This window comes from Hypanus sabinus, chromosome 23 (genome assembly GCF_030144855.1).
Source record: "Hypanus sabinus isolate sHypSab1 chromosome 23, sHypSab1.hap1, whole genome shotgun sequence".
NCBI classification, from domain to species: Eukaryota; Metazoa; Chordata; class Chondrichthyes; order Myliobatiformes; family Dasyatidae; genus Hypanus; species Hypanus sabinus.
The window spans coordinates 59,741,027-59,768,275 of record NC_082728.1 but is presented as its reverse complement, the minus strand read 5'-3'; the positions used below and the strand labels follow the sequence as shown (position 1 = coordinate 59,768,275).

At 45.5% G+C, this 27,249-nt stretch overlaps 2 protein-coding genes across 5 annotated transcripts in view; both read right to left on the bottom strand.

The window, feature by feature from the left end:
• Positions 1 to 22,219, bottom strand: part of tmem104 (transmembrane protein 104) — a 215,193-nt gene extending 192,974 nt beyond the window's left edge. The window contains exons 1-3 of one of the 4 annotated variants that reach the window (XM_059948961.1): positions 22,071 to 22,219; positions 6,314 to 6,391; positions 832 to 953 (exon numbers count right to left, since the gene is read on the bottom strand). In XM_059948961.1, the coding sequence (XP_059804944.1) occupies positions 832 to 953; positions 6,314 to 6,358 (167 nt within the window). In that variant the 5' untranslated portion in view covers positions 6,359 to 6,391; positions 22,071 to 22,219. Of the gene's footprint in view, positions 1 to 831; positions 954 to 6,313; positions 6,392 to 6,673; positions 6,695 to 12,690; positions 12,713 to 22,070 lie in introns of those variants that run through there. The other 3 variants (XM_059948962.1, XM_059948963.1, XM_059948964.1) reach the window with 3 other exon arrangements.
• Positions 22,220 to 26,574: 4,355 nt separating this feature from the next.
• LOC132380232 (probable ATP-dependent RNA helicase DDX41) overlaps positions 26,575 to 27,249 on the bottom strand; it is a 59,165-nt gene continuing 58,490 nt past the window's right edge. The window contains exon 17 of the mRNA XM_059948947.1: positions 26,575 to 26,783. Coding sequence (XP_059804930.1) covers positions 26,647 to 26,783 — 137 coding nt within the window. The 3' untranslated portion in view covers positions 26,575 to 26,646. The remainder of the gene's footprint in view (positions 26,784 to 27,249) is intronic.

Sequence of the window (27,249 nt, the reverse complement as noted above, 5' to 3'; positions counted from 1 at the left end):
ATGTGTGGTGAAGAGTATATTGACTGGCTGCATCACAGCCTGGTATGGAAACACTAATGCCCTTGAACAAAATATCCTACAAAAAGTAGTGGGTATGGCCCATCCATCATGGGTAAAGCCCTCCCCACCATTGACCAAATCTACAAAAAGCACTGATGCAAGAAAGCAGCATCCATCATCAGGCACCTCCACCACCCGGGATATGCTCTTTTCTTGCTGCTGCTGAAGATACACAGGAATCACATTACCAAGTTCAGGAACAGTTACTACCCGTCAACCATCAGGCTCTTGAACCAGGAGGGATAATTTCAGTCTCCCCATCACTGAGCTGTTCTAACAACCTGAGTACTCACTTGCAAGGACTCTTCATGTCATGTTCTCAATATTTATTGTTTACTTATTATTTATTTCAAATGGTTCCATTTTCATTTTTTCCTTTATTGTTGTCTTTTACACACTGGTTGAACGCCCAAGTAAGTGTGATCTTTCATTGATTCTGTTATGGTTATTATTCTATTAGGGATTTACTGAGTATGCCTGCAAGAAATTGAATCTCAGGGTTTATTATTGTGACATAATAAACTTTGATAATAAATTTACTTTGATTTTGAACAGCATGTACAACTTAAACCTAAGAAAGGTATTGAACATAAACTAAAGCATGCATGTTTTAAAAGCTGCTATCTGGACAGTGTTGTTCCTGAAAATGAAAATGCTGCCTTGAGTTATTGTGACACATCCTATGTATATCATTGCCAAGACAGTCAAGTAGAGATAACAACTGATCAACGTTCTCTCTGATGATCTTCAGTACCACTATTGCATAAATACCTCATAAATGCCAAGAAGGTAAGGAGGACAAGGCTCACAGCCCAGCCGGAAACTGCAAAGGCCTGCGGCATCGTCAGTGCTCCCGTCCCAACGATTAAATTAAACATGTAAACGAGCCCCACCTAAAAACAAAGCAGACAATACATCTCGTTAATGACACCCACCTATTACCTCTTCAATTTTCTGCTGAGAGTGTGGCAGTCCATCAGCACCACCGGAGCACAAGATTTTCAACGGCTGCTCAAGCTGCTAGAGTTGGACTTCTATCATCAAATGCCGAAGCTTAGAGCTTCCAACTGAACCACAACCAAAAATGATCTTGACACTTGTCCAGAAAAACTCTGGAACAGGAATAGGACATTTGGGACAGAGTGAATGTGTTCAGGTAAAGTGACATGCAGGCACGGGCTCAACAGGAAACACTAGTCAATGTCCTGGATGGACCCTTGCCACGGGACACGCCCTCTTCTTATCACTACCGTCACGGAGGGGTTACAGGAATCTGAAGATGCACACTCAATGCTTTAGGAATAACTTCTTACGCTCCACTATCAGATTTCTGAATGGTCCATGAACACTATTTTGTTCTATTTTTGCCCATATTTTTTATGTTGTTATTGTTGTTTATAATACTTTTGTTTATGGACTGCACTGTTGCTACAAAACAACAAATTTCACGACATTCCATGTTAATAAACCTGATTACAATTTTCAAAAATGGAACTTCTGATGGAAGGTAAATTAAGAAACTGTTGCTCACAGCTCCATGGATCTGGGCTTCATTGTGACCACAGGCACTCTTTCTTTGTTGCATTTTGCATATTTGTTCAGGTTTAATCGTCATTCAGCCAAATATGAATACTCATGAATACAGCCAAATGAAAGAACGTTACTCCAGGGCCAGGTATAAAACACAGTACCAACAGTCATACACAGCACAAAGCACATTGAAGAGATCAGTAAAACAGTCGCACCAGAAAATATAGTCTGAGACCCCAAGTTCATGAATGTTGCAGAAGTCTGCAGATTGCAAACAGGAGAAATTCTGCAGATGCTAGAAATCCAAGCAACACATATAAAATACTGCAGGAACTCAGCAGGCAAGGCAACAGATATGGAAAAGAGCACAGCTGACATTTTGGCCCAAGACCGTTCAGCAGGACTGGAATAAAAATTATGAGTAGAGTTAAAAAGTGGGGAGAGAGGAAGAAGAAACACAAGGTGAGAGGTGAAACCAAGAGGGAGGGGATGAAGTAAAGAGCTGGGAAGTTGATTAGTGAAAGAGATACAGGGCTGGAGAAGGGGGAATCTAATAGGAGAGGACCATGGAAGAAAGAAAAGGGGTGGAGCACCAAAGGGAGGCGATGAGCAGGCAGGGAGACAAAGTGATAGTGGGAAAAGTGGATGGGGAAGGGGGGGCAGAGGGTTGGAGGACATTACCAGAAGTTTGAGAAATTAATGTTCATGCCATCAGTTTGGAGGCTACCCAGACGGAATATATGGTGTTGTTCCTCCAACCTAAGTACAGATATCCCACCTCTCCTGGAAGTTCCGGGAGTCTCCCGGATAGCAGCTCCCTGATGCCCACAAATTATATACAATATCCCAGAAATCGATTTTTAAATTAGAGAGAGGGAAGAGGAGGGGGAGGGCGAAAGAGTGCAACATGGCAGGTTGTTCCAAAAAAACGAACTTCACTCCAAAGGTGTACCCCTGCCTAATAGGGATCAAAAATAATGACAGTGTTGCTCGCTGCACTGTTTGCAACAGTGACTTTTCTATTGCCCATGGAGGGTTAAAATGTAAAAGACATGTTGAGATGAGTTTAACAGGTGTCATTCGTTCATTAGCATAGCTAATGTTATATTAAACTAGCTGGCTCGCTGCCGCGGAGCCATTCTATTGCAGACATTCCACCTCTCCCGGGAGTCTCCTGCAAATTGATGGTGCTACCTCCCTGAAATGAGTTTTGGCAGGGTGGGATGTCTGTAAGTGTGGCCTCATCATGACAGCAGAGGAGGTCATGGATAGACATATCAGAATGAGAATGGGACGTGGAATTAAAATGGGTGGCCACTGGGAGTTCCCTCTTGTTTTGGCAGACCGAGCATAGATGCTTGGTGAAGCAGTCTCCCAATCTACATCGGGTCTCACCGATGTACAGGAGGCCACACCAGGAGCACCGAACTCAGTACATTATCCCAACAGACTCACAGGTGAAATGTGACCTCAACTGGAAGGACTGTTTGGGGCCCTGAATGGTAGTGAGGGAGGAGGTGTAGCACTTGGTCCGAATGCAAGGATAAGTGCCAGGAGGGAGATCAGTGGGGAGGGACAAATGGACAGGGAGCGATCCCTGCAGAGAGCAGAAAGTGATGGGGGGGTGAGGGGAGAGGGAAAGATATGCTAGATGGAGGCAAAGTGGATGATGTCAACAAGTTCAGCATGGCTGCAGGAAGCAGCACCAATGCAGTTGTGATGTAGTGTAGGAAAAGTGTGGGATGGTCACCAGTGTAGGCTTAGAACATAGACTGTTCCACGTAGCTGACAAACAAGCTGGCATAGCTGGGACCCATGCAAGTGCCCATGACTACACCTTTTGTTTGAAGGAAATGGGAGAAGCCAAAAGAGAAATTATTTAGAGTGAGGACAAGTTCCGCTAGGCGGAGGAAGTGGTGCTGGAAGGGAACTGGTTGGGTCTGATGTCCAGAAAGAAGTGGAGAACTTCAAGGCTTTCCTGGAAGGGGATGGAAGTGTATAGGGACTGGACATCCATATTAAAAATATGATGGGGGTCAAGGAACCTAAAATCATTGAAAAGATCCAGAGCACAAAGACCAGTCGAACACAATACGGCTTGTCGTCTGTCAAACAAAGACTAGAAGGCAGCACCAACTCCAACTTGATCTCCATAATACACTGACTGGTGGAGCGCACCAAATTTGATGCATTTCTCCAGGGCGGCTGTAAACAGATGACACTGCGGCCTGAGGCCTAATCCTGGTTACAACCGTCTACCAATAAATCAGTGAATTGGATGCAGAATTGCACATTAACTATGTCCAATAGGGTCTTGCAATCACAAGAAAAGCAACCTAGATGATCACTCGCTGTTAGCTTGCATACTGCCTTCACACAACGACTCCTCTCTGACAGAGACAGTGGAATAATCTGCACCAAGTCCAGCTCCTTCAGTTTCTCTGCCAATGAGAAACTCGCTGATGGTGTAGAACCTCCTACCTTGGGGTAGAAATGAAGGACATTTACCTTCTTAATGTTCAGCAGGGACTTGCAATCGTAAAACAATTTTAAAAAGGACAATAACACTTTTGGTTGAACCAGAAGTGCTGTGATTGAACATGCTGATACCTTACTGGAAGTTAAAATTCTCCCTGGGAATAAGCAATAAATAGTCAAACTGGGTCTACCATGATTTTTGTGGAGAGGATTAGGATAGGTGCCAATGTTGAACTCCAATATCATAACTTCTTCAGTATCACAACCATGGCTCTGTTAGTGGCTTCTTGTTATTACATAGGGTGAAACAAAATGGCCAAAGGCTGGCTTCAGTGATAGTGAGAATCTTAGGAGAAAGATCATAAGAGACAGGAGAAGGTTAAATCATTCAGTCCATTGAGTCCGCTCCACTATTTGATCATAACTGATCTACTTTTCCCTCCCAACCTCATTTTCCTACCTTCTCCCCATAATCTTTGATGTCCTGATTAATCAAGAACCTATCAACCTCCGCTTTAAATATACCCAATGGACTTGGACTCCATAGCTGTCTGTGACAATGACTTCCACCCTTTGGCTAAAGAAATTTCTCCTCATATCTGTACTAAAGAGACGCCCTTCTGTTCTGAGTCTGTGTCTTAGATGGTCCTACTATTGGAAATATCCTCTCCCCGTCCACTCTATCTAGGACTTTCAATATCTGGTAGGTTTCAATGAGATGCCCCTTCATTCTTATAAACTTCAGCGAGTACAGACCCAGATCCATCAAATGCTCATCATATGTTAACCTCTTCATTCCTGGGATCATTTTTGTAAACCTCCTCTGGATGCCCTGTAATGCCAGCACATTCTTTCTTAGATATAGAGTATTATCCACTCAGCAGTGCTAGCTGAAGAGTTGCAAATATTTCAGACCCTGTGACCAACACAACTTGCCAGGCACCAAAAACCAAGATGCCCATCTGTACACCATTCATGAGTCAGTTTGGAAGGAGGGACTTCCTCCCCCACCCACTCCACAACATCTCTCCTGACTCTTTCCCTTAACACTAAACTAATGACCTAGCTCACTGACTGTACAACACTTACACCAAACCCAGGATTCCTTCTGACCCCAAGTACAACCACATTGACCATTAGTCTGTTAACAGTGATTCTTTCTCATACAAAGGCACAAGACAATGGTCAGTTAATTCAGCAACACCAGTTAGGAGATAAACGTTGGCCTTTGCCTTTGACAAAACATGGCATGATATCCTACATCCACATGAACAGGCAGATGGGTCTTACTAGAAAGCCTTACAGTAAATGATATCTATATTTATCTTTATGACAAAGGAGGCTGGATCACAAAACAAACCCATTGCCCCACTAGTTAACCCTGTAACTACTATTCTGTAAGTGCTTTCTGTATAATAACTAGAAAAAACAAGCAGCAAGCACTGCAGTACATAATGGAAGAGAGCAGCAGGGATTTTTTTAAGCTAAAACCTTTTTAAAAAATCAGAAGTGAAGGGGGGAGGGTAGGAGGAATATTAAGCTAAGCCTTAATGAAGAATTGCTTTAAGCTCCTTTTCTCTGATGCTGGCCTTGGATGCGGTTTCAGAGTGATGTTGTCTTCAAGTGGAGGTTGGTCTCTTTAAATAGAGAAAAATAATGTAATGGAAAGAATCTTCTGAAATTAAAATGGGCACAGCTTCTTTAGATGGTCAAACATGAATATTCTTGGAATGATAATGGATGTGGTCATGAGCCAGTATCAGAGAAGAGAAGCTTAAAGCAATTCTCCTTTGAGATTGGTTTAGTATTTCTCCTACCCCCTTCTTCACTCCTGATTAAAAAAGGCTTCAGGATTAAAAAACCTTCCCTCATTGCAGTGCTTGCCTCTTACTTTTTTCTAGTTAGTGTATTGTACCCTGATACAACACTTTTACTCAAAATCCTTGAAACTACAACACACATACATTGTATAACAGTGGCTGCAAACTATCATTTTAAACATCATTCAATTAAAAAACTAAATAGCACAAAATACTGTAACTATGCAGCTATTATTGTTTATTCCAATTTCAAAGAATTTCAACAGCCCCCTTCACCCTGGCAGCTTTATCTATGCACAGTTCAATAGTTATGATCAGTTGTAACAATGCATTTGTAAATCACCCTTAGCCATGGCACCTCCATCGTTAAGCACCCAGCTTTTTGAGTGCACAATAAGCTCACCAACTCATCAGCCAATACTCACATATGGAGAGTACAACTCCCCCGTTTCTGTAATCCCACCCGGCATTTTCAGTTCCTAGAACAGCGACTTCCAAATGACCTGCATTAGAAAATATTCCAATTAAAAACAGAAACATTATGTAAACGCAAAATATTCTCAAATCAACAGAACGTCACAATAATCATCTTGAAAAATACAGTCCATTAGAAAACTGGAATTGCCCTGAATCTTTAGACCTACTGTACAGTATAACAATGAACAGCAGTAAAATTAGAGGTAGAGATTGCCAACAAGTCCACTGCGTGCACATGGAGCTTCCTCACCCACGATGCTTTGAGAATATTGCTCAGTTTAAAGAGCTGCATCTCTGCCCAAATGTACCTTGACATTCAGGAACTCGAAGCTGCTCACTCTCTCCACTTCTGATCCCTCTATAGGATTGGTGTGTGTTCCTTCGTCTTACCCTTCCCGAAGTCCACTATTAGCTCTTTTGTCCTACTGACGTTGTGCCAGACTGCTGCTATGACACCACTCCACCAGTTGAGATCTGAGTTGTCACAGCAACTTCTCTCTAGTGTGGCCATCAGAAATGTGCACAATACTCCCAGTGTGGTCTAAACCAGTCTTTTGTACAGTTGCAAAATGACATTCCAACTCTTATACTCAATGTGTTTGCTTATGAAGGCAAGCATACAAATACCTCTTTCACTACTCTAATCACTTTGCTTGTCTAGTTCAGGGAACTACGGACTTGTACCTTAAGGTTGTCTCAACGCACCGATGTTCCCAAGGTCCCTTCCATTTACTTTCTACATTCTGCCAGTATTCAACTTCCCAAAGTGCATTTATTCACACTTGTCCATCTGCCAGTGGTACTTTCAACTTTCCATCTGATTTCTGTCTCACTGTATCCTTACTAATTACCAATTAGCACTCCACCAATTTTGTGTGGTCTGTACACATACGACTCAGACCAAATCATTTGGTAGTCACATGCTCATCCAAGTCATTGATAAATGTTACAAACAACAATGTTCCTATTACTAATCCCAGCAGTTCACCACAAAAGACATCTGGTCAGAAAACCAACTCTCCACCATTACCCTTTGCTTCCCATTACCAAGCCATTTTGGATCTAGTTAGCCAATCACAAACTTTAATCTTCTGGGCCAGTCCACCTTGCAGGACCTTGGCAAAAGCCCTGCTAAAATCTATGTACATGGTCCTGCCTTCATCAGTTTTCTTAGTTACATGTAGCGTGAATGTGAATCGTCAACCTGATCAGTTGTTTCTGGGATTGTCTGACATCTCCTGCTCTCACTGCATCTTTGCTGTTTAGCTCATCAAGTTTAGATAGCCCTGATGGTATTTTTGGATGCTCTGCTATACTCCCCATTGCTCCTGGCCTGGACTTCTGAGATGACAATAATGGTACAGACAGAGCAGGATGAGGGAGATGATGGAGGAATACAATTCTGCTGCTGCTGATGGCTCTCAACACCATACCAGTGCTCAATCTGGAACTGCCAGATACTTTTTTAATGTATCTTATTTTGTACAATGACAGACACACAAAAGAAGGCCGCAGTGTGAATATTTGGCCCTCCCAATACCATCACTTACAGTGCTTATAAAAAGTATTCATGCTCCTTGAAAGTTTTCATGCTTTATTGTTTTACAACATTGAATCACAGTGAATTTGACTTGGCTTCTTTTGACACTGATCAACAGAAAAACTTTTTCGTGTCAAAGTGAAACCAGATCTCTACAAAGTTATCTAAATTAATTAAAAGTATAAAACACAAAATAATTGATTGCATAAGTATTCACCCCTTTCACGTCAGGATTTAGTAGATGCAACCTTGGCAGCAATTACAGCCTTGAGTCTATGTGATTAGGTTTCTATCAGCTTTGCACATCTGCACACCACAACTGTTCCTCAGTTTTCTTTACAAAACTGCTCAAGCTCTGTCAGATTGCATGGAGATCATGAGTGAACAGCCCCTTTCAAGTCCAGCCAAAAAATCTCAAATGGATTGAGGTCTGGACACTGACTTGGCCATCCAGGATATTAACTTTGTTGTTTTTAAGTCATTCCTGTGTAGCTTTGGCTTTATGCTTGGGTTCATTGTCTTTCTGGAAAACAAATCTTCTCCCAAGTCACAGTTTTCTTGCAGACTGCATCAGATTCCCCTCCATCTTGCATTTTGTTGCATCATTTTACCCTCTACTTTCACAAATCTTCCAGGGCCCATTGCAGTGACGCATCCCCACAGCATGATGCAACCACCACCATGCTAGGGATAGTGTGCTTTTGATTATGTGTGGCATTTGGTTTACACCAAATATAGCACTTAGTCCAATGGCCAAAATGGACCATAGAACTTTCTTCCAGCTGACTTCAGTCTCCCACATGCCTTCAGGCAAACTCTAGCCAAGATTTCATGTAGGTTTTTTTAAAAAAAAAACAGTGGGTTTCTCTTTGCCACTCTTCCATAAATCTGAGACTGGTGAAGCACCCTGGCAACAGTTGTTGAATGCACAGTCTCTCCCATCTCAGCCACTGAAGCTTGTAACTCCTCCAGAGTTGTCATAGGTCTCTTGACGGCCTCCCCCACTAGTCCCGTTCTTGCACGGTCACTCGGTTTTTGAGGACAGCTGCTCTACGCAGATTTCCATTTCTTGATGATTGACTTAACTGTACTCCCATTGATATTTAGTGACTTGGAAATTTTCTTGTATCCATCTCCCTACTTGTGTTTTTCACTAACCTTTTCATGGAGTTGCTTGGAATGTTCTTTTGTCTTCATGGTGTAGTTGTTGCCAGGATACTGACTCACCAGCAGTTGGACCTTCCAGATACAGGGGTATTTTTACTACAATCAATTGAAACACCTTGACTGCACATGGTGATCTCCATTTAACTAATTATCTGACTTCTCAAACCAATTGGCTGCACCAGTGATGATCTAGTGTGTCATATTACGGGGGGGGGGGGGTGAATACCTATACAATCAATTATTTTGTGTTTTATATTTGTAATTAATTTACATCACTTTGTAGAGATCTGTTTTCACTTTGACACTAAAGAATTTTTATCTGCTGATCTGTGTCAAAAAGCCAAATTAAATCCACGGTGATTCCAGTGTTGTAAAACAATAAAACATGAAAACTTCCAAGAGGGATGAATACTTGTTTTTATAGGCACTGTACCTATCCATTTGCAAATCAACCAAAACTTCACCGGTCTCATCATCTTTTTTGGGTGTTTCCCAAAAGAAATATTTTGCCATCCATCTTTCCCATCCCACTTTTATAACTCTCTTCTCCCCATTTCCTAAATGCTCCTCTATATTCCAGAAAACTTTTACAAACATGAGCTACTTTATCAACTTGTCTTTCAACTGTGGGAGAGCATGTGCAACAATCTGACAATCCAACAATCCAACAATCTGAGCTAGCCTCTCAAAGGGGTTCTTGATTAGAAAAGCTTCTTAGTCCAGTTTGTCACCAATCCAGTTGACCATGTGAATCACACCAAGTCCATGTTACATGATGATTACAGTAAAAAAAGGCCAAAGTTTTAATTTTATCTTGGCTTTATCTTTAATTTAGGTTGAAAGGAAAGGTAAAGGTTTGAAAGCACCATGGTTTTCAAGGGATATTAGAAATTTGGTTCAGAAAAAGAGGGATGTCTACAATAGATATAGGCAGCATGGAGTAAAGGAATTGCTCGAGGAATATAAAGAATGTAAAAGGAATCTTAAGAAAAAGATTAGAAAAGCTAAAAGAAGATACGAGGTTGGTTTGGCAAATAAGGTGTAAGTAAATCCGAAAGGTTTCTACAGTTATATTAAAAGCAAGACGATAGTGAGGGATAAAATTGGTCCCTTAGAGAATCAGGGTAGTCAGCTATGTGTGGAGCTGAGGGAGATGGGAGAGATTTTGAACGATTTCTTCTCTTCGGCATTCACTAAGGAGAAGGATATTGAATTGTGTGAGGTGTGGGAAACAAGTAATGAAGTTATGGAACCTATGACAATTAAAGAGGTGGAAGTACTGGCACTTTTAAGAAATTTAAAAGTGGATAAATCTCCGGGTCCTGACAGGATATTCCCCAGGACCTTGAGGGAAGTTTGTGTAGCAATAGCAGGAGCTCTGACGGAGATCTTTCAGATGTCATTAGAAACGGGGATTGTGCCGGAGGATTGGCGTATTGCTCATGTGGTTCCATTGTTTAAAAAGGGTTCTAGAAGGAAGCCTAGCAATTATAGACCTGTCAGTTTGACATCAGTGGTGGGTAAATTAATGGAAAGTATTCTTAGAGATAGGATTTATAATTATCTGGATAGACAGGATCTGATTAGGAGTAGCCAGCATGGATTTGTGCGTGGAAGGTCATGTTTGACAAATCTTATTGAATTTTTTGAATAAGTTACGAGGAATGTTGACGAGGGTAAGGCAGTGGATGTAGTCTATATGGACTTCAGCAAGGCCTTTGACAAAGTACCACATGGAAGGTTAGTTAAGAAGGTTCAGTCATTAGGTATTAATGCTGGAGTAATAAAATGGATTCAACAGTGGCTAGATGGGAGATGCCAGAGAGTAGTGGTGGATAATTGTTTATCGGGATGGAGGCCGGTGACTAGCGGGGTGCCTCAGGGATCTGTTTTGGGTCCAATGTTGTTTGTAATATACATAAATGATCTGGATGATGGGGTGGTAAATTGGATTAGTAAGTATGCCGATGATACTAAGGTAGGAGGTGTTGTGGATAATGAGGTGGGTTTTCAAAGCTTGCAGGGAGATTTATGCCGGTTAGAAGAATGGGCTGAATGTTGGCAGATGGAGTTTAATGCTGAGAAGTATGAGGTTCTAGATTTTGGCAGGAATAATCCAAATAGAACATACAGGGTAAATGGTAGGGCATTGAGGAATGCAGTGGAACACAGAGATCTAGGAATAACAGTGCACAGTTCCCTGAAGGTGGAGTCTCATGTAGATAGCGTGGTGAAGAAGGCTTTTGGAACGCTGGCCTTTATAAATCAGAGCATTGAGTACAGAAGTTGGGATATGATGTTAAAATTGTACAAGGCATTGCTAAGGCCAAATTTGGAATATTGTGTACAGTTCTGGTCACCAAATTATAGGAAAGATAGCAATAAATTAGAGAGAGTGCAGAGACGATTTACTAGGATGTTACCTGGGTTTCAGCACTTAAGTTACAGAGAAAGGTTGAACAAGTTAGGTCTCTATTCATTGGAGAGTAGAAGGTTGAGGGGGGATTTGATCGAGGTATTTAAAATTTTGAGAGGGATAGATAGAGTTGACGTGAATAGGCTGTTTCCATTGACAGTAGGGGAGATTCAAACGAGAGGACATGATTTGAGAGTTAGGGGGCAAAAGTTTAAGGGAAACACGAGGGGGTATTTCTTTACTCAGAGACTGATAGCTGTGTGGAATGAGCTTCCTGTAGAAGTAGTAGAGGCCAGTTCAGTTGTGTCATTTAAGGTAAAATTGGATAGGTATATGGACAGGAATGGTGTGGAGGGTTATGGGCTGAGTGCGGGTAGGTGGTACTAGGTGAGATTAAGAGTTCGGCACGGACTAGGAGGGCTGAGATGGCCTGTTTCCTCGGTAAGTAACAGAGGACAGAAGACACTGACTAACCAGAACACTATGCACCTTCACCATGGCTGTTACTCCATATTCTTCCAATTTGAAAAGACTGCACTAATTCAATAACCTAAAGTCCACAAACTACCAACCCAAGTACAAAATCCCAGTGCAAATGATTACAATCTTAGTTGCTCAGGTTCAGGGAGAAGAGAACAGGCACAACAGTCACTAGCAAATGTTAATGTTTCCAAAGGAGGGGATATTGACAAGTGCTGCTCCTGCTTTGGAAATGTCAGCTACAGCTTGTCAGTAAGCAGAAACAGAACTATAAACTTTGCTTCAGTGATCGTCAATTACCCAAACACATGAATTCACAGAGTCCTACCTAGCCAGAACCGCAGCCTTCACTTCGCTTTTCTGAGATGAACTAATCCTCCTCAGTCAAGCAGCAACTCTGCCCCAGCCCGACTCCCACTGAAGTCCTCCAGTAGATCACCCACCAACAAGCAAAATAAATCAAGCACTTTGTCCCCACAGACCACTCGAATAGGATGGCACAGACTTCGGTTAACAAAATGTGCCAGCATCTGACTTTCAAGGTGTTTAGAATTCATGATTCAGTGCACACACCCAAATGTCTCTTTCCTGCTGTCTGCAAGCAAGCACCAGTCCACCCAACCTACTTATTGAGGCAAGGTCACCAAGGTTGCAGAAATTTGAAAAAGCAACAAAACATCCCTCAATGTTCCGGATCAGTCACAGAAATAACAAAAACTTACATCCTTATACACTTGGGGGAAATGAACGCACACACTGGCTTTGAATGAAGTTATTCCCATCCAAAATGTCCAGCAGCATTGCCAAAGTCTCACGGCAAAAAGGCCAAAGTAAAACTCCTCTGCTTTGTAATTATTTTCCCTTGTTCTGCCTCAATGCACTGTGTAATGATCTGATCTGTATAAACAGTGTGCAGGGGAAATTTTTCACTACATCTCAGTACATGTGACAATAATAAAACGGTCCCAATTCCAGTCAAAAAGTTTACTGAAGCAAAGGTGGGGAAATATTACAAAAGGAAACACAACGTTGGGCAAAGTATAAAGCAGGTGTAATGAAACTTTTTAAGAGAGTGCACCCAAACTGGCAATAATCTTCTCAAAAAATTCTCCCACATGCCATGCTTATTTTTTCTTTTACTGGAAAACCAAACAGAAAAGCAGCAGACTCTAGCCACGACCCTTTATCATGTTTCTTATCATTGCTGCTTCATATTCGCTGCTTCATTCAGCAGTAAAAAAAATTTTTTTGGAGATACAGCACAGTTTCAAGCTCTTCTCACCCAACGAGCTGCACCATATAATTTCACCCATAATCAACCTACTAACCTGTATGCCTTTGGAATGTGGGAGGAAACCAGAGCCATTGTTTTATTTTAGGCAGGGTTTAGAGAACCAAAGGATGCCTCTACATGCTGAGTGTCAACAAAACTTTCACAAGTGCCATATTGGTCCTGCATGCCTGAACTGAAGCATCATTGAGGGTCTTCAGAGACAGGCAGGGTGCAGGATGAGAATTTCACAGCTTAAATTCTCTGACAACACTAGAGCCACTGGTAGGACAAAGTGGGATTGTACACTAGGCAGGATGGGAGCAGTGAATGAAGATGAATCAGAGCTGTTTGGAAAGTGTCAAGTTCTGGGCTTGTTGAGGGTTACACAAGTCCGGGATAACTGTAACTGTCAAATACAGATGTGACAGCAAGTGGGAAGGGGGCTAGACTGAAACAGCAACAGAGACACAAGACAACATGGAGGTAGAAGGCAGCTTACTGAATGGGGGAAGGTTTTTTATGCAACATATGGTAAAGATGTTCAAGGCACAGTTTGTTAGGAGGTGGATAAAGATATAGACCCAAAAGGAACTATATATAAAATTGAGAACCCATCCTTGCAATAAGACAATTTTTTTTCACCCTGTTTCCCTATGGGTTCAACAGCAACCAACATTTCTGCAGTATTCTGCAGTTCCACTATTCTACAACTGGGTTTGCTTCTCTGGAAAGTAGGAGGTGACCTGATAGAGCTATGTAAAAAATCAGAGGGATAGATAGGGTAGATGGTACAGTTCCTTCCCACCCCCCATCCCACAATGGTGAGGTGTCTAAGACAAGGGGACATAGATTTAAGGTGAGAGGTAAAAGTTAAGATGGAAACCTGGAGGGAATTCATTCACACAGAAGGTGGTTGGATTCTGGAATGTACTGACAAACAGATAGAGGCAGATACTCTAACAATATTTAAGATACATCTACATAAGTAGATGTATCACCAAAACACAGGATGAGCAGACCTAATGCAAGTAAATATAGATGTGTAGAAAGGTACAATGGATGCAATCTCACCCAGCCTAGGCTGCGGCTTATTGATTACAGCATACACTCAACACAATTATACCCTCAGTAGTAATCAACAAGCTCCAAATCCCGGACCTCTATACCTCCTCCTGTAACTGGATCCTTAGCATCCTCAGCGGAAGACCACTGTCGGTGCAGATCTGAAATAACATCTTCTCCTCGCTAACAACCAACACTGGCAAATCTCAAAGATGTGTGCTTAGCCCACTGCTCAACTTGCTCTCTACACCCACGATTGAGTGACTAGGTACAGCTCAAATGACATCCATAAATTTGCCGAAGACACAATTACTGTTGACAGAATTCAGATAGCGATGAGGTGTACAGGAGCGAGATAGATCAGCTGGTGGAGTGGTGTCACAGCAACAACCTTGCACTCAACATCAGTGAGATCAAGGAATTGATTGTGGGCTTCAGGAAAGCGAAGTCAAGAGAACCACACACTAGTTCTCACAAGTGAGCAGTTTCAAATTTCTGGGTTTCAACATCTCTGAAGATCTATCCTTGGCCCAACATATCGATGCAACTACGAAGATATGACAGTTGTTATATTTCATTTGGAATTTGAGGAGATTTGGTATGTCACCAAAGACACTTGCAATTTTCTACAGATGCACCGTGGAGAGAATTCTAACTGATGCATCACCATCTGGTATGGAGGGCCGCTGCACAGCGTCGGAAAGAAGCTGCAGAAAGTTGTAAACTCTGCCAGTTCCATCATGGGTACTAGTCTTCCCAGCATCCTGGACACTTTCAAAAGGTGATATGTCAAAAAGGCAGCATCCATCATTAGGGGGCTCCCAACACCCAGGACATACCCTGTTCTCATTGCTACCATCAAGGAGAAGGTGCACACTCAAGTTTTAGGAACAGCTTCTTCACCCCCACCATCAGATTTCATACTGGACAATGAGCTCATGAACACTACCTCACTATTTTTCCCTTTCTTTATGCACTACATGCTTAATATAATTTAAATATACCTGTATCTATTTATATATAAACACACTTATTGTAATTTATAGTGAGTTATATTGCTTTTTGCCACAAAATAACAAATTTCATGATATATGCCAATGATACTGCACCTGATTCCAGTTCTCAGAACCTGTTTCTGCACTGTAGAAAAGATGTGTAGAAAAAGTGTGAAATTAGGCCTACAAAGTCCAATGGAGATTTGACATGACATTTTAGATTTAGAACTATATAGCATCAGAACAGGCCCTTTGGCCCATAATTTCTGTACTGGCCATGATGCTAAATTAAAGCTCTCCTACCTGTCTATGATCCATATCCGTCCTTTCCCAGCAATATTTATGAGTCTGTTTAAAAGACTCTTAAACATCACTAGGATATCTGCTTCATAGCTTAGTCCAAGTACCTACCACTCTCTGTGGAAACTACTTTAAATGTTCCCCCTCACACGTTAAATGCATGGCCTCTAATACTTGAAATTAGAAATAATATTGGGAGGAGGAGGAGGAGGCAAATAATCAAGCCCATAAGCATTGCAGTAAAGATGACAGTTGAAATGGGAGATGATAGCACAATCGAGGCATGTATTCAGCAAAGGCAGCCTTGTGAGGGCATGGGTTTGACAGGAACAGGTAGGCCTTTAGGGGGAAAAAAGAAGAGGCTTTTTCCTAAAGTGGGGAGGTCCAAAAAGTAGAGGTAGAGGCAGTGGGCTTCCCCTTCTTAGGTAAGAAGGGAAATATTTTAAAGAGGATCTGAGGGTAAGTATTTCCCACAGACGATGGTAGAAACAGGGAACGAGGAAGTGGTAAGGACAGGTAAAGACCTGGGTCTCTATACCTGTCTTTGAAACTTCCAAACAGTATCTGTCAGTAATCTCTCTTCCTCACTAATCATTAACTCAAGTGCACCTCAAGGCTATGTGCTCTACTCAATTTATACTTACCACTGAGTGGCTCCAATACCATCTATAAATTAGCTGATGACACTACTATTGTTGGCTAAATCACGAGTGGTGATGAGTCAGCAAGCAGGAATCAGATAGAACACTGGGGGGGGGGGGGGGGCAGTAACAACTCACATATAACGTCAAGAAAACCAAAGTTAATTGCCGAGTTCAGAAGGGGAAGTCAGGAAACCATGTTTCAGTTCTCACTGGTTGGGTCATGCATGCAGAGTTAGTAACTACAAATTCCTGGATATTAACATTTCATATACGTGCCCTGGGCCATAACATAGACGTAGTCATGAAGGAGGAGTGACAGTGCTTCTACTTTCTTAAGGAGATCTGGCATGTGACCAAATATTCTAATAAACTTCCACAGAACAAAAAGAGGCTGCAGAGGACAATGGGCACAGCCCAGCCCATTCCTCCCCACCATTACCAGTGCCTCAGGAGAGGCTGCCTCAAGACTGCACCCTCTTCAAGCTGTCACAAATTCAGGCAGAAGCCTGGAATCCCACATGACCAGTTCAGGAACAGTACCTTTCTACAACTATCAGGCTCTTGAACTGCCTCAGCACTTTTTTCCTCTCTTTAATGTCTTGTAGAATTTGTTCTGAGTTACCTGTATCCCATTTGTCTGAGTTTTTCATTGTACCTGTACCTCATCATACTTCTGCAAGAGACAGTAAACTTGAATTGAACTTGAAATACAGTGTTTAAAAGAAATTTGAATTGTTTCATAGATAGGATACGAGCCATATGTAGGCACACAGGATGAGGTTGGGACACCTCAGTTCACATGGAAAAGTAGCACCAAAGGGCCCTGTATCTGTTCTATAAAAGCACCTATGAACCTCTCTCTCTCTGGGAGGTACCCAGAACTAAATCAGTACTTCAGAAAAAGGCTGACAAATACTTATACAAAGTCCTTTATTTTGTGAAAAATGTAAAATATTCCAAAAGCCTTCTGGATTTAGTTAGAGACATGACTTGGTCCTCATTTCTCAACTGCCTTTCGTAGATTCAAAGAGACCAATCTCACACTTCTTATATCCAACCTTTGCTGAGATTTAACACACTCAACCAACCTGCTGTACATACCATCTACCCACATTTCTGCTTGAATGACGGTACAAACTCGGTCTCTACCACTTTTTGAGGCAGATTATCCTAAATCACAAAAACTTGTAAATATGGAGGGGGTCTCTGGCTTTTTTACCAATCACCTTAAAACTAGGCAATGTAACCATTCATCTTATGCTATGGGAAAGAATTCATCTTGTTCAATCAAAAACTTCATGATTTGTAATGTTTATTAAATCTTAAATCTTCCCTTTTCTCTCTACCCTGCAAACACCAGCCTTGCTATTTTATGGGATTCCTCAGTCGTACTTGCTTCTGAGAAAGTCAGGTTGAACCAACTCCCTGAGCACTGGAAGAGTAACTTTAAAAAGGAAGTTATCTTTTTCATTCCCTGCAACTCTGCAATCCCTACTGAAAACGAAGAGGGCTCTGATCTGGTCCTCAATCTACCAGACACTAGATCTAAGAAAATTCCCTAGCAGGAATCTAGTCAGACTAACAAGACCACCAATGCATTTTTCTTCTTCCTTTCAGCATTTCAAAGGTATCTCTCCCTTGTGACTTCTTTGTCTATGTTTGATTGCATCAACTGCTCCCTAAAGACACTCTTCCCTTACAACACATGTTCCTTCTTCCCTTCCCATCATTCACGAACCCAAACACTCCTTCCAGATGAAGCAGCAATTCATTTCTACTTTTTTCAATATAGCGTACTGCATTCCAAGTTCAGAATGGGTTCTCCACACTGGAGAATCCAAAATTACATTGAGTGGTCACTTTGCGGAGTATCAGTGTTCAGACAGGTGTGAACATAGACACAGACATTTTAATTCTATCTAATCTGATCTGTCTGTGTCCTCCTGCACTCTTACAACAACGCCAAGGAACAACACCCCTTCTTCTGACTTGGCAGGTTACAGTCTCAAGATGCTTCTGAAGTAGACAAGGTATGTGGTAGAAAACCTTTCTTTATAGCAAGGGTGCTAAAAGTAGAGAATACAGGCTCAGGATAAGAGGTAAGAACAGAACTAAAGATGAGATCTTTCCATCCAGGAGTGATTGGAATCTGACTGGGTGCCTGGTGGAGGCAGAGCCCTTCACAGAGCCGTTACTCTATTTTCTATGACTCTATATAATACCGCCCTAGTCATCTTTTCCTTGCTGTCTCTGCTACTCAAAACAATTCCCCCCTTTTACCCAAGTTCTGACAATAGGTCTTTGAAACAAAAGTTTAACTATTTCCTTTTGCACCGATGCTACCAAACCTTCTATTTCTATTTAAAATTTAATTTCGTTATCAGGAAACCAAGTGCTTAAAAAGAATGAGCAAATTAAGGAAAGCATCAGCGCAAAACCAACAGCCATGACAGAAACTGCACGCAATTCCCCCAATCCTGATCATGTACAGACCTCGTATTCAAACACAGCAAGTACTCCACAGTCCAACCACTGGATAACTGCAGTCACTCACCCACCCACCCACCGCGTCTGACATTTACTGCCATACAATCCTTCACCTCTCCTCACTCACTGTGCTGGGTGGCCCCTTGCCACCTCCCCTCACTCACTGTGCTGGGTGGCCCCCTGCCACCTCCCCTCACTCACTGTGCTGGGTGGCCCCCTGCCACCTCCCCTCACTCACTGTGCTGGGTGGCCCCCTGCCACCTCCCCTCACTCACTGTGCTGGGTGGCCCCCTGCCACCTCCCCTCACTCACTGTGCCAAGTTGTCGCCTGCCACCTCCCCTCACTCACTGTGCTGGGTGGCCCCCTGCCACCTCCCCTCACTCACTGTGCTGGGTGGCCCCCTGCCACCTCCCCTCACTCACTGTGCCAAGTTGTCGCCTGCCACCTCCCCTCACTCACTGTGCTGGGTGGCCCCCTGCCACCTCCCCTCACTCACTGTGCTGGGTGGCACCCTGCCACCTCCCCTCACTCACTGTGCCAAGTTGTCGCCTGCCACCTCCCCTCACTCACTGTGCTGGGTGGCCCCCTGCCACCTCCCCTCACTCACTGTGCTGGGTGGCCCCCTGCCACCTCCCCTCACTCACTGTGCCAAGTTGTCGCCTGGCACCTCCCCTCACTCACTGTGCCAAGTTGTCGCCTGCCACCTCCCCTCACTCACTGTGCTGGGTGGCCCCCTGCCACCTCCCCTCACTCACTGTGCCAAGTTGTCGCCTGGCACCTCCCCTCACTCACTGTGCCAAGTTGTCGCCTGCCACCTCCCCTCACTCACTGTGCTGGGTGGCCCCCTGCCACCTCCCCTCACTCACTGTGCTGGGTGGCCCCCTGTCACCTCCCCTCACTCACTGTGCTGGGTGGCCCCCTGCCACCTCCCCTCACTCACTGTGCTGGGTGGCCCCCTGCCACCTCCCCTCACTCACTGTGCTGGGTGGCCCCCTGCCACCTCCCCTCACTCACTGTGCCAAGTTGTCGCCTGGCACCTCCCCTCACTCACTGTGCTGGGTGGCCCCCTGCCACCTCCCCTCACTCACTGTGCCAAGTTGTCGCCTGCCACCTCCCCTCACTCACTGTGCTGGGTGGCCCCCTGCCACCTCCCCTCACTCAGTGCCAAGTTGTCGCCTGCCACCTCCCCTCACTCACTGTGCAGGGTGGCCCCCTGCCACCTCCCCTCACTCACTGTGCTGGGTGGCCCCCTGCCACCTCCCCTCACTCACTGTGCCAAGTTGTCGCCTGCCACCTCCCCTCACTCACTGTGCTGGGTGGCCCCCTGCCACCTCCCCTCACTCACTGTGCTGGGTGGCCCCTTGCCACCTCCCCTCACTCACTGTGCTGGGTGGCCCCCTGCCACCTCCCCTCACTCACTGTGCTGGGTGGCCCCCTGCCACCTCCCCTCACTCACTGTGCTGGGTGGCCCCCTGCCACCTCCCCTCACTCACTGTGCTGGGTGGCCCCCTGCCACCTCCCCTCACTCACTGTGCTGGGTGGCCCCCTGCCACCTCCCCTCACTCACTGTGCTGGGTGGCCCCCTGCCACCTCCCCTCACTCACTGTGCTGGGTGGCCCCCTGCCACCTCCCCTCACTCACTGTGCCAAGTTGTCGCCTGCCACCTCCCCTCACTCACTGTGCTGGGTGGCCCCCTGCCACCTCCCCTCACTCACTGTGCTGGGTGGCCCCCTGCCACCTCCCCTCACTCACTGTGCCAAGTTGTCGCCTGCCACCTCCCCTCACTCACTGTGCTGGGTGGCCCCCTGCCACCTCCCCTCACTCACTGTGCTGGGTGGCCCCCTGCCACCTCCCCTCACTCACTGTGCCAAGTTGTCGCCTGCCACCTCCCCTCACTCACTGTGCTGGGTGGCCCCCTGCCACCTCCCCTCACTCACTGTGCTGGGTGGCCCCCTGCCACCTCCCCTCACTCACTGTGCCAAGTTGTCGCCTGCCACCTCCCCTCACTCACTGTGCTGGGTGGCCCCCTGCCACCTCCCCTCACTCACTGTGCTGGGTGGCCCCCTGCCACCTCCCCTCACTCAGTGTGCTGGGTGGCCCCCTGCCACCTCCCCTCACTCACTGTGCTGGGTGGCCCCCTGCCACCTCCCCTCACTCACTGTGCTGGGTGGCCCCCTGCCACCTCCCCTCACTCACTGTGCTGGGTGGCCCCCTGCCACCTCCCCTCACTCACTGTGCTGGGTGGCCCCCTGCCACCTCCCCTCACTCACTGTGCCAAGTTGTCGCCTGCCACCTCCCCTCACTCACTGTGCTGGGTGGCCCCCTGCCACCTCCCCTCACTCAGTGTGCTGGGTGGCCCCCTGCCACCTCCCCTCACTCACTGTGCTGGGTGGCCCCCTGCCACCTCCCCTCACTCACTGTGCCAAGTTGTCGCCTGCCACCTCCCCTCACTCACTGTGCTGGGTGGCCCCCTGCCACCTCCCCTCACTCAGTGTGCCAAGTTGTCGCCTGCCACCTCCCCTCACTCACTGTGCTGGGTGGCCCCCTGCCACCTCCCCTCACTCACTGTGCCAAGTTGTCGCCTGCCACCTCCCCTCACTCACTGTGCTGGGTGGCCCCCTGCCACCTCCCCTCACTCACTGTGCTGGGTGGCCCCCTGCCACCTCCCCTCACTCACTGTGCTGGGTGGCCCCCTGCCACCTCCCCTCACTCACTGTGCTGGGTGGCCCCCTGCCACCTCCCCTCACTCACTGTGCCAAGTTGTCGCCTGCCACCTCCCCTCACTCACTGTGCTGGGTGGCCCCCTGCCACCTCCCCTCACTCACTGTGCTGGGTGGCCCCCTGCCACCTCCCCTCACTCACTGTGCTGGGTGGCCCCCTGCCACCTCCCCTCACTCACTGTGCTGGGTGGCCCCCTGCCACCTCCCCTCACTCACTGTGCTGGGTGGCCCCCTGCCACCTCCCCTCACTCACTGTGCCAAGTTGTCGCCTGCCACCTCCCCTCACTCACTGTGCTGGGTGGCCCCCTGCCACCTCCCCTCACTCACTGTGCCAAGTTGTCGCCTGCCACCTCCCCTCACTCACTGTGCCAAGTTGTCGCCTGCCACCTCCCCTCACTCACTGTGCCAAGTTGTCGCCTGCCACCTCCCCTCACTCACTGTGCTGGGTGGCCCCCTGCCACCTCCCCTCACTCACTGTGCTGGGTGGCCCCCTGCCACCTCCCCTCACTCACTGTGCCAAGTTGTCGCCTGGCACCTCCCCTCACTCACTGTGCTGGGTGGCCCCCTGCCACCTCCCCTCACTCACTGTGCTGGGTGGCCCCCTGCCACCTATCACTTACCTGCCGCCCTCTCCGTTCCCCGCCTGCGCGCCCGGTGCTCGTGCTCGTGCTCGTGCCGGTGCCCGCGCCCGTCCCTTACCCCAGCTCCGCCGCCGTTCCTCCGGACCGGGCCGCCCGATGATTGGCTGTCCGCCTCAGGTCGCGTGTAAGGACGCGTGGCGGTGACGTCACGAAGAGCGACCGGCTGATAGCGAAGGCTTCCTTGCAACGGCGCGTCGGCGGTGAAACCAATGCGAGTCTGCAAAATCAACAGGGAGGTGCGGGGCCATGCAGAATCAAGTTTAATATCACCGTCTTGTTGTTTTGCAGCAGCAATACATAATAATAAAAACTATAAATTACAATGAGTACAAAAAAAGGGAAAATACCGAGAAAGTGTTCAAGAATTCGTTGTCCATTCAGAAATCTGATGGTGGAGGGGGAGAATCTGTTCCTGAAACATTGTCCTCAGCCTCGATGCTAGCAATAAGAGGGCATATCCTGGGCGATGGGGGTCCTCAATGATGGATGCCGCCTTGAAGGCGTCCTTGCTGCAAGGTAGGTTAGTGCATTGACAGAGATGAGTTTACAACTTCTTGCAGCTTATTCCGATCCTGTGCAGCGGCCCTTCCATGCAGCCAGTTAGAATGCTCTCCACGGTGCATCTGTCAAAATTTACTAGTGTCTTTGGTAACATAACAATTCTCTAACTCCTGGTGAAATATAACCACTGTTGTGCCTTTTTTGTAACTGCATCAATATGTTGGGCCCAGGATAGATTCTGAGAGATATTGACGCCCTGGAACCTGAAGCTGCTCTCCCTTTATGTTGCTGATCCCTTTACGAGGACTGATATGTGTTCCCACAACTTACCTTTCCTGGGTCCACGATCGACTAATTCTTTGGTCTTGGTAATGTTGAGTGCAAAGTTATTGGGGTGACATCACAGCCAGCTGATCTATCCACTCCTGTACGTCCACTCGTCACCAACAATAGTTGCGCAGTTGGCAAATTTATAGATGATACTTAAATTGTGCCTAGTCACACAATTGAGGGTGTAGAGAGAGTAAGGCAGTGGGCCAAATTTGCATCCTTGAGTTGTGCCAGTGTTGTTAGCAAGGTGATCCACACTGACTGTGGTCAGTCAGAAAGTTAAGGAAATGTTGTAGAGGGAGGTACAGAGGCCCAGGTTTTGGAGCTTTTTGATTAGAACTGAGGGCTTAATTGTGGTGAATGAACAGCAGCCTGATATTAAGTATTAAGTATATTAAGATATTAAGTATAACAGTAAGTATTACTGTTGTCCAGTAAATCCAAGACTAAGTGGAGAACCAGTGAGATTGCATCTGCTGTAGACCTATTGTGGCGAGAGACAAATTGCAGCGAGCCCAGCCGGGGTTGATTCTGGTCACGACCACCTTCTCAAAGCACTCCATCACAGTAGATGTGAGTGCCACTGAGTGATCATCATTGAGCCCTGCTCTTTTTGGGCACTGGTATGATTGTTGCCCCTTTGAAGCTTGTGAGTATCTCAGCTGTAACAGTGTCCTTGAACACTCCTGCCAGTTAGTTGGCACAGGTTTTCAGAACCTTTCTAAGTCCACCATAAGGGCCTTGTGAGGGTTCGCTCTCTGGAAAGATGTTCTGATGTCAACCTCCAAGACAGAGACCACAGGGTCACCAGATACTGCAGGGATTTGCAATGATGTAGTTTACTTCTCCCTTTTAAAGCAAGCGTAAAAGGCATTGAGCTCATCTGGGAGTGAATCATCACTGCCGTTCGTGATGTTAAGTTTCACTTTGTAGGAAGGAATGGCTGCAAACTCTGCCAGAGCTGACATGACTTCAGTGGCAGCAGTACCTGTCTTGCAGTTCCAAAGCAGAGAGGAGATCTGGGTTAAACAAGAGAAATCCAGAGGAACTCAGCAGGTCAGGCAGCAGCTATGGAGAGTAATGGACATTAACTATTCATTCCTCTCTTTCTAGATGCTGCTTCATCTACTGAGTTCCACCAGCATTTGAACTAATTGAGACTGTGTCCACTGTAGACAAATTGGTGAAGTGCAAAGAAGCAAGGAGATGTGTCGTAAATGGAAACGTGTAGAGAGGTGTGGACAAAGAGATATTGTAGGATATACATCCACCAATTTTGAAAGATAGCAGGATATAAACACAAAGTTCAGTACGGCACAGAATACAGGAACAGAAAGATAATGTTAGAACTGCATACACGATTGGACCACAGCCTGAGCATCATGTGGAAGTCTGGTCTTCACGTTAAACTACTGATGTGATTGTACAATGGAGGATGTGGAAAAGATCTACGAGTAAGTGACAAGAAAACCATGGCTGTAAGGAAAGACTGGAGAGCTTGGACACTGGGGAGACTTAACTGAGAGGTATAAAGTTATGAGGAGCCTAGATGAGTTAACAGGAAGGATTTATTTCTCTAACAGAGGGGTTGAAACTCGGGGGTGGAGATTTACAGTGATGGTATTAGAGCAGAAATGAAAAAAATGTTTTCACCCAGAGTGTGAGAGTGAGAAAGAGAGAGACTGTGTGTGTGTGTGTGTGTGTGTCTGTCTGTCTATGTTCTGGAACTCTCTGCCTGAAATGTGACCTACAGAAATCCTAATAATATTTTTGCTTATACAGTATCTGCATGTCAATGTTCTCAGTAGTTCCTTTAAAGCCATGACAGACCGAACACGGGGAGGATGCAGCAGAGTCTAGTGGGAACAGGTCAATCAGGTCTGTGGAGGGACAGTTGACATTTTGGTTCAGATAAAGGTTCTTGATCTGAAACATTGACTGTCCATTTCCCTCTACAGATGCTGCCTGACCCATTGAGCTTTTCAAGTCATCACTTTTACTGTCATTTTGACCATAACTGCTGGTACTGTACATAGTAAAAATGAGACATTTTTCAGGACCATGGTGTTACATGACACAGTACAAAAATTAGACTGAACTACGTAAAAAAAAACAGAGAAAACTACACTAGACTACAGACCTACACAGGACTGCGTAAAGTGCACAAATCCAAGAGCACAACCTCAGAATGAAGAACGTCTTTTTAAAACTGGAGAAATTTCTGCACTGACTCTCCCCTTCCCCCATCTACCTGGACCTACCTATTGTCTGTCAGCTCTTGCTCCACTTCTTTATATATGTTAAACAATTCGGCATGGACTAGAAGGGCCAAGATGGCCTGTTTCCGTGCTGTAATTGTTATAGAGGAATTCCAGTCAGAAATCTAAAACTTTATTTCCTATGTGCACAAGGAAGAATATACATAGCACACCTCATGGTAATCGTGAGACCCTTTAGGATTGTAATAGCTTCGGCATTTTCTCTGCTGTTAGCCACAGGAAAGTCATTGGCAGGATCCTCCTCAATCAGCTCCTCCTAATAGGGAATTCACTCCATGAATTGGAGTGTGAAATACATCCACAATGGACATGATCTCCACTGCTATAGATAATCCCAACCAACCGGTCTGTAAAAGACCCAATTCCAGTGAGACTTGGGTCAACCGCTGGCGTGCCATTGCTTCAATATTCCTGTAATCTTTCAGTCAACAACGGCCGATGAATAGTGTGCAGATGAATCTTCTAATTGTACACATTCAGAGCCCGAACTCCAAATTAATAAGTGTGCAAGAAGTTGAACTTTATTCTCAACACAAAGATCTACAATGAACTGCTCCAGACATACAGCGCCACACCCTCAATCCTCCAACAATAAAGCTTCATGATGAGACCTTGGTAAATGTGCACAATGCTCTGTGCTTGGTAGCCATTAAGACTTTGTGTGCCAAGATGGAAGATGAAGTAACTTTCAATACCTTCCCTTTCATAACTGACAGGGCAAATGTGAGATTGTTGTCACCCCTGGATTGGTGTATGAGGTTGTGTTGCTAACAAGGTAAATAAAAATTAAGGGACATTATCTCACCTCTTGTTCTGTATAACCTTCCAAGAAGAGGACATAAAGAGGTAAATGATGGAAGCAATGGAACGGAAACCTCGGCTTGGTGGGCTAAGGGAAAGAATGAGAATAAGAGGTCTATTGGACAAGAATGTGGAAGCAAAGAAAGCTTGCAATGGAAAGCAGCAGCCAGGGCTTAGACTGCTGGAGAACGCGACAGATAGGAGGATGGGGAGATTCTGAACAGATTATTTCAAAACAACATTTATTTTCACATGTATGTACATTTTGGCTCGGGTAGTCACCAAACCAACAACATCCTTCAAGTTAACGAGGGCTGTAGGACAGCCGCTCCACTCATTAAAGTCCGTATCACAATGTAGATAGACATTAAATGATGCTTAGTTTAATATTCATTTCTGTACAATAGCCACGAAGGGCGGACCAAACTCTTCACTTTCGCTGTCTCCAGGTAAATCTGCTTTGAGGCACAACAGGGCTGATCATGAAGCTGGTCACAGTATTGCAGATCAGCCCCAGTCTCTAGGTGATGAACTGTTTGGATCCTTGAGCCACAGGCTGCACCTTAGCTGGCAGAGGTTAGAAGTCCATCGAGCTGTGAGCGAGATAGTCCCCGAGCCACAGGCTGCACCTTAGCTGGCAGAGGTTAGAAGTCCATCGAGCTGTGAGCAAGATAGTCCTTGCGGCCGATGTTGCTGACCTGCTTCGTCTGCATGGCCTCGAGTTTTGGACAGTCTGTGATACGATGTCCCAAACCACCACAAAAAGTACAGCCTCGTTCACCTGCACAGTGAAGCACAATTACACACAAGGTAAACTCCACAGCCACTGAGCCTCTCACAGCTTTGGCTCCTGCTTGTCAGCAAACTTAAATGATGTGAGCAGTTACAACAGCCAGATCCTTCTCCCAGCCCTGCAACAATGGTGATCTGTCAAGCAGTCTCAGTGTAAATGGATGGGAGGCAAGGTGTGGGGGGAATGGCATGGGGGATGCAGGAAAGGGAGAGAGAGGGAGATTTCTAAATTACATTTAGAGTTCCTCCAGCTGCTCAACCCCAGCATCTGCAGTCTCATGTCTCCAAACAGTAGTAGCAGACACAATTTGACATGGAAAAAAAGTGAGGTTATCCATGCCGATAAATTTTAAAAAGCAATGTATTTCTTAAATGAGTGTTTAATTGATGTACAGAGGACATGGGTTTTCAACTCACTTAAAGTTAATAGGTAGCTACAGCAAGCAGTTAGGAAG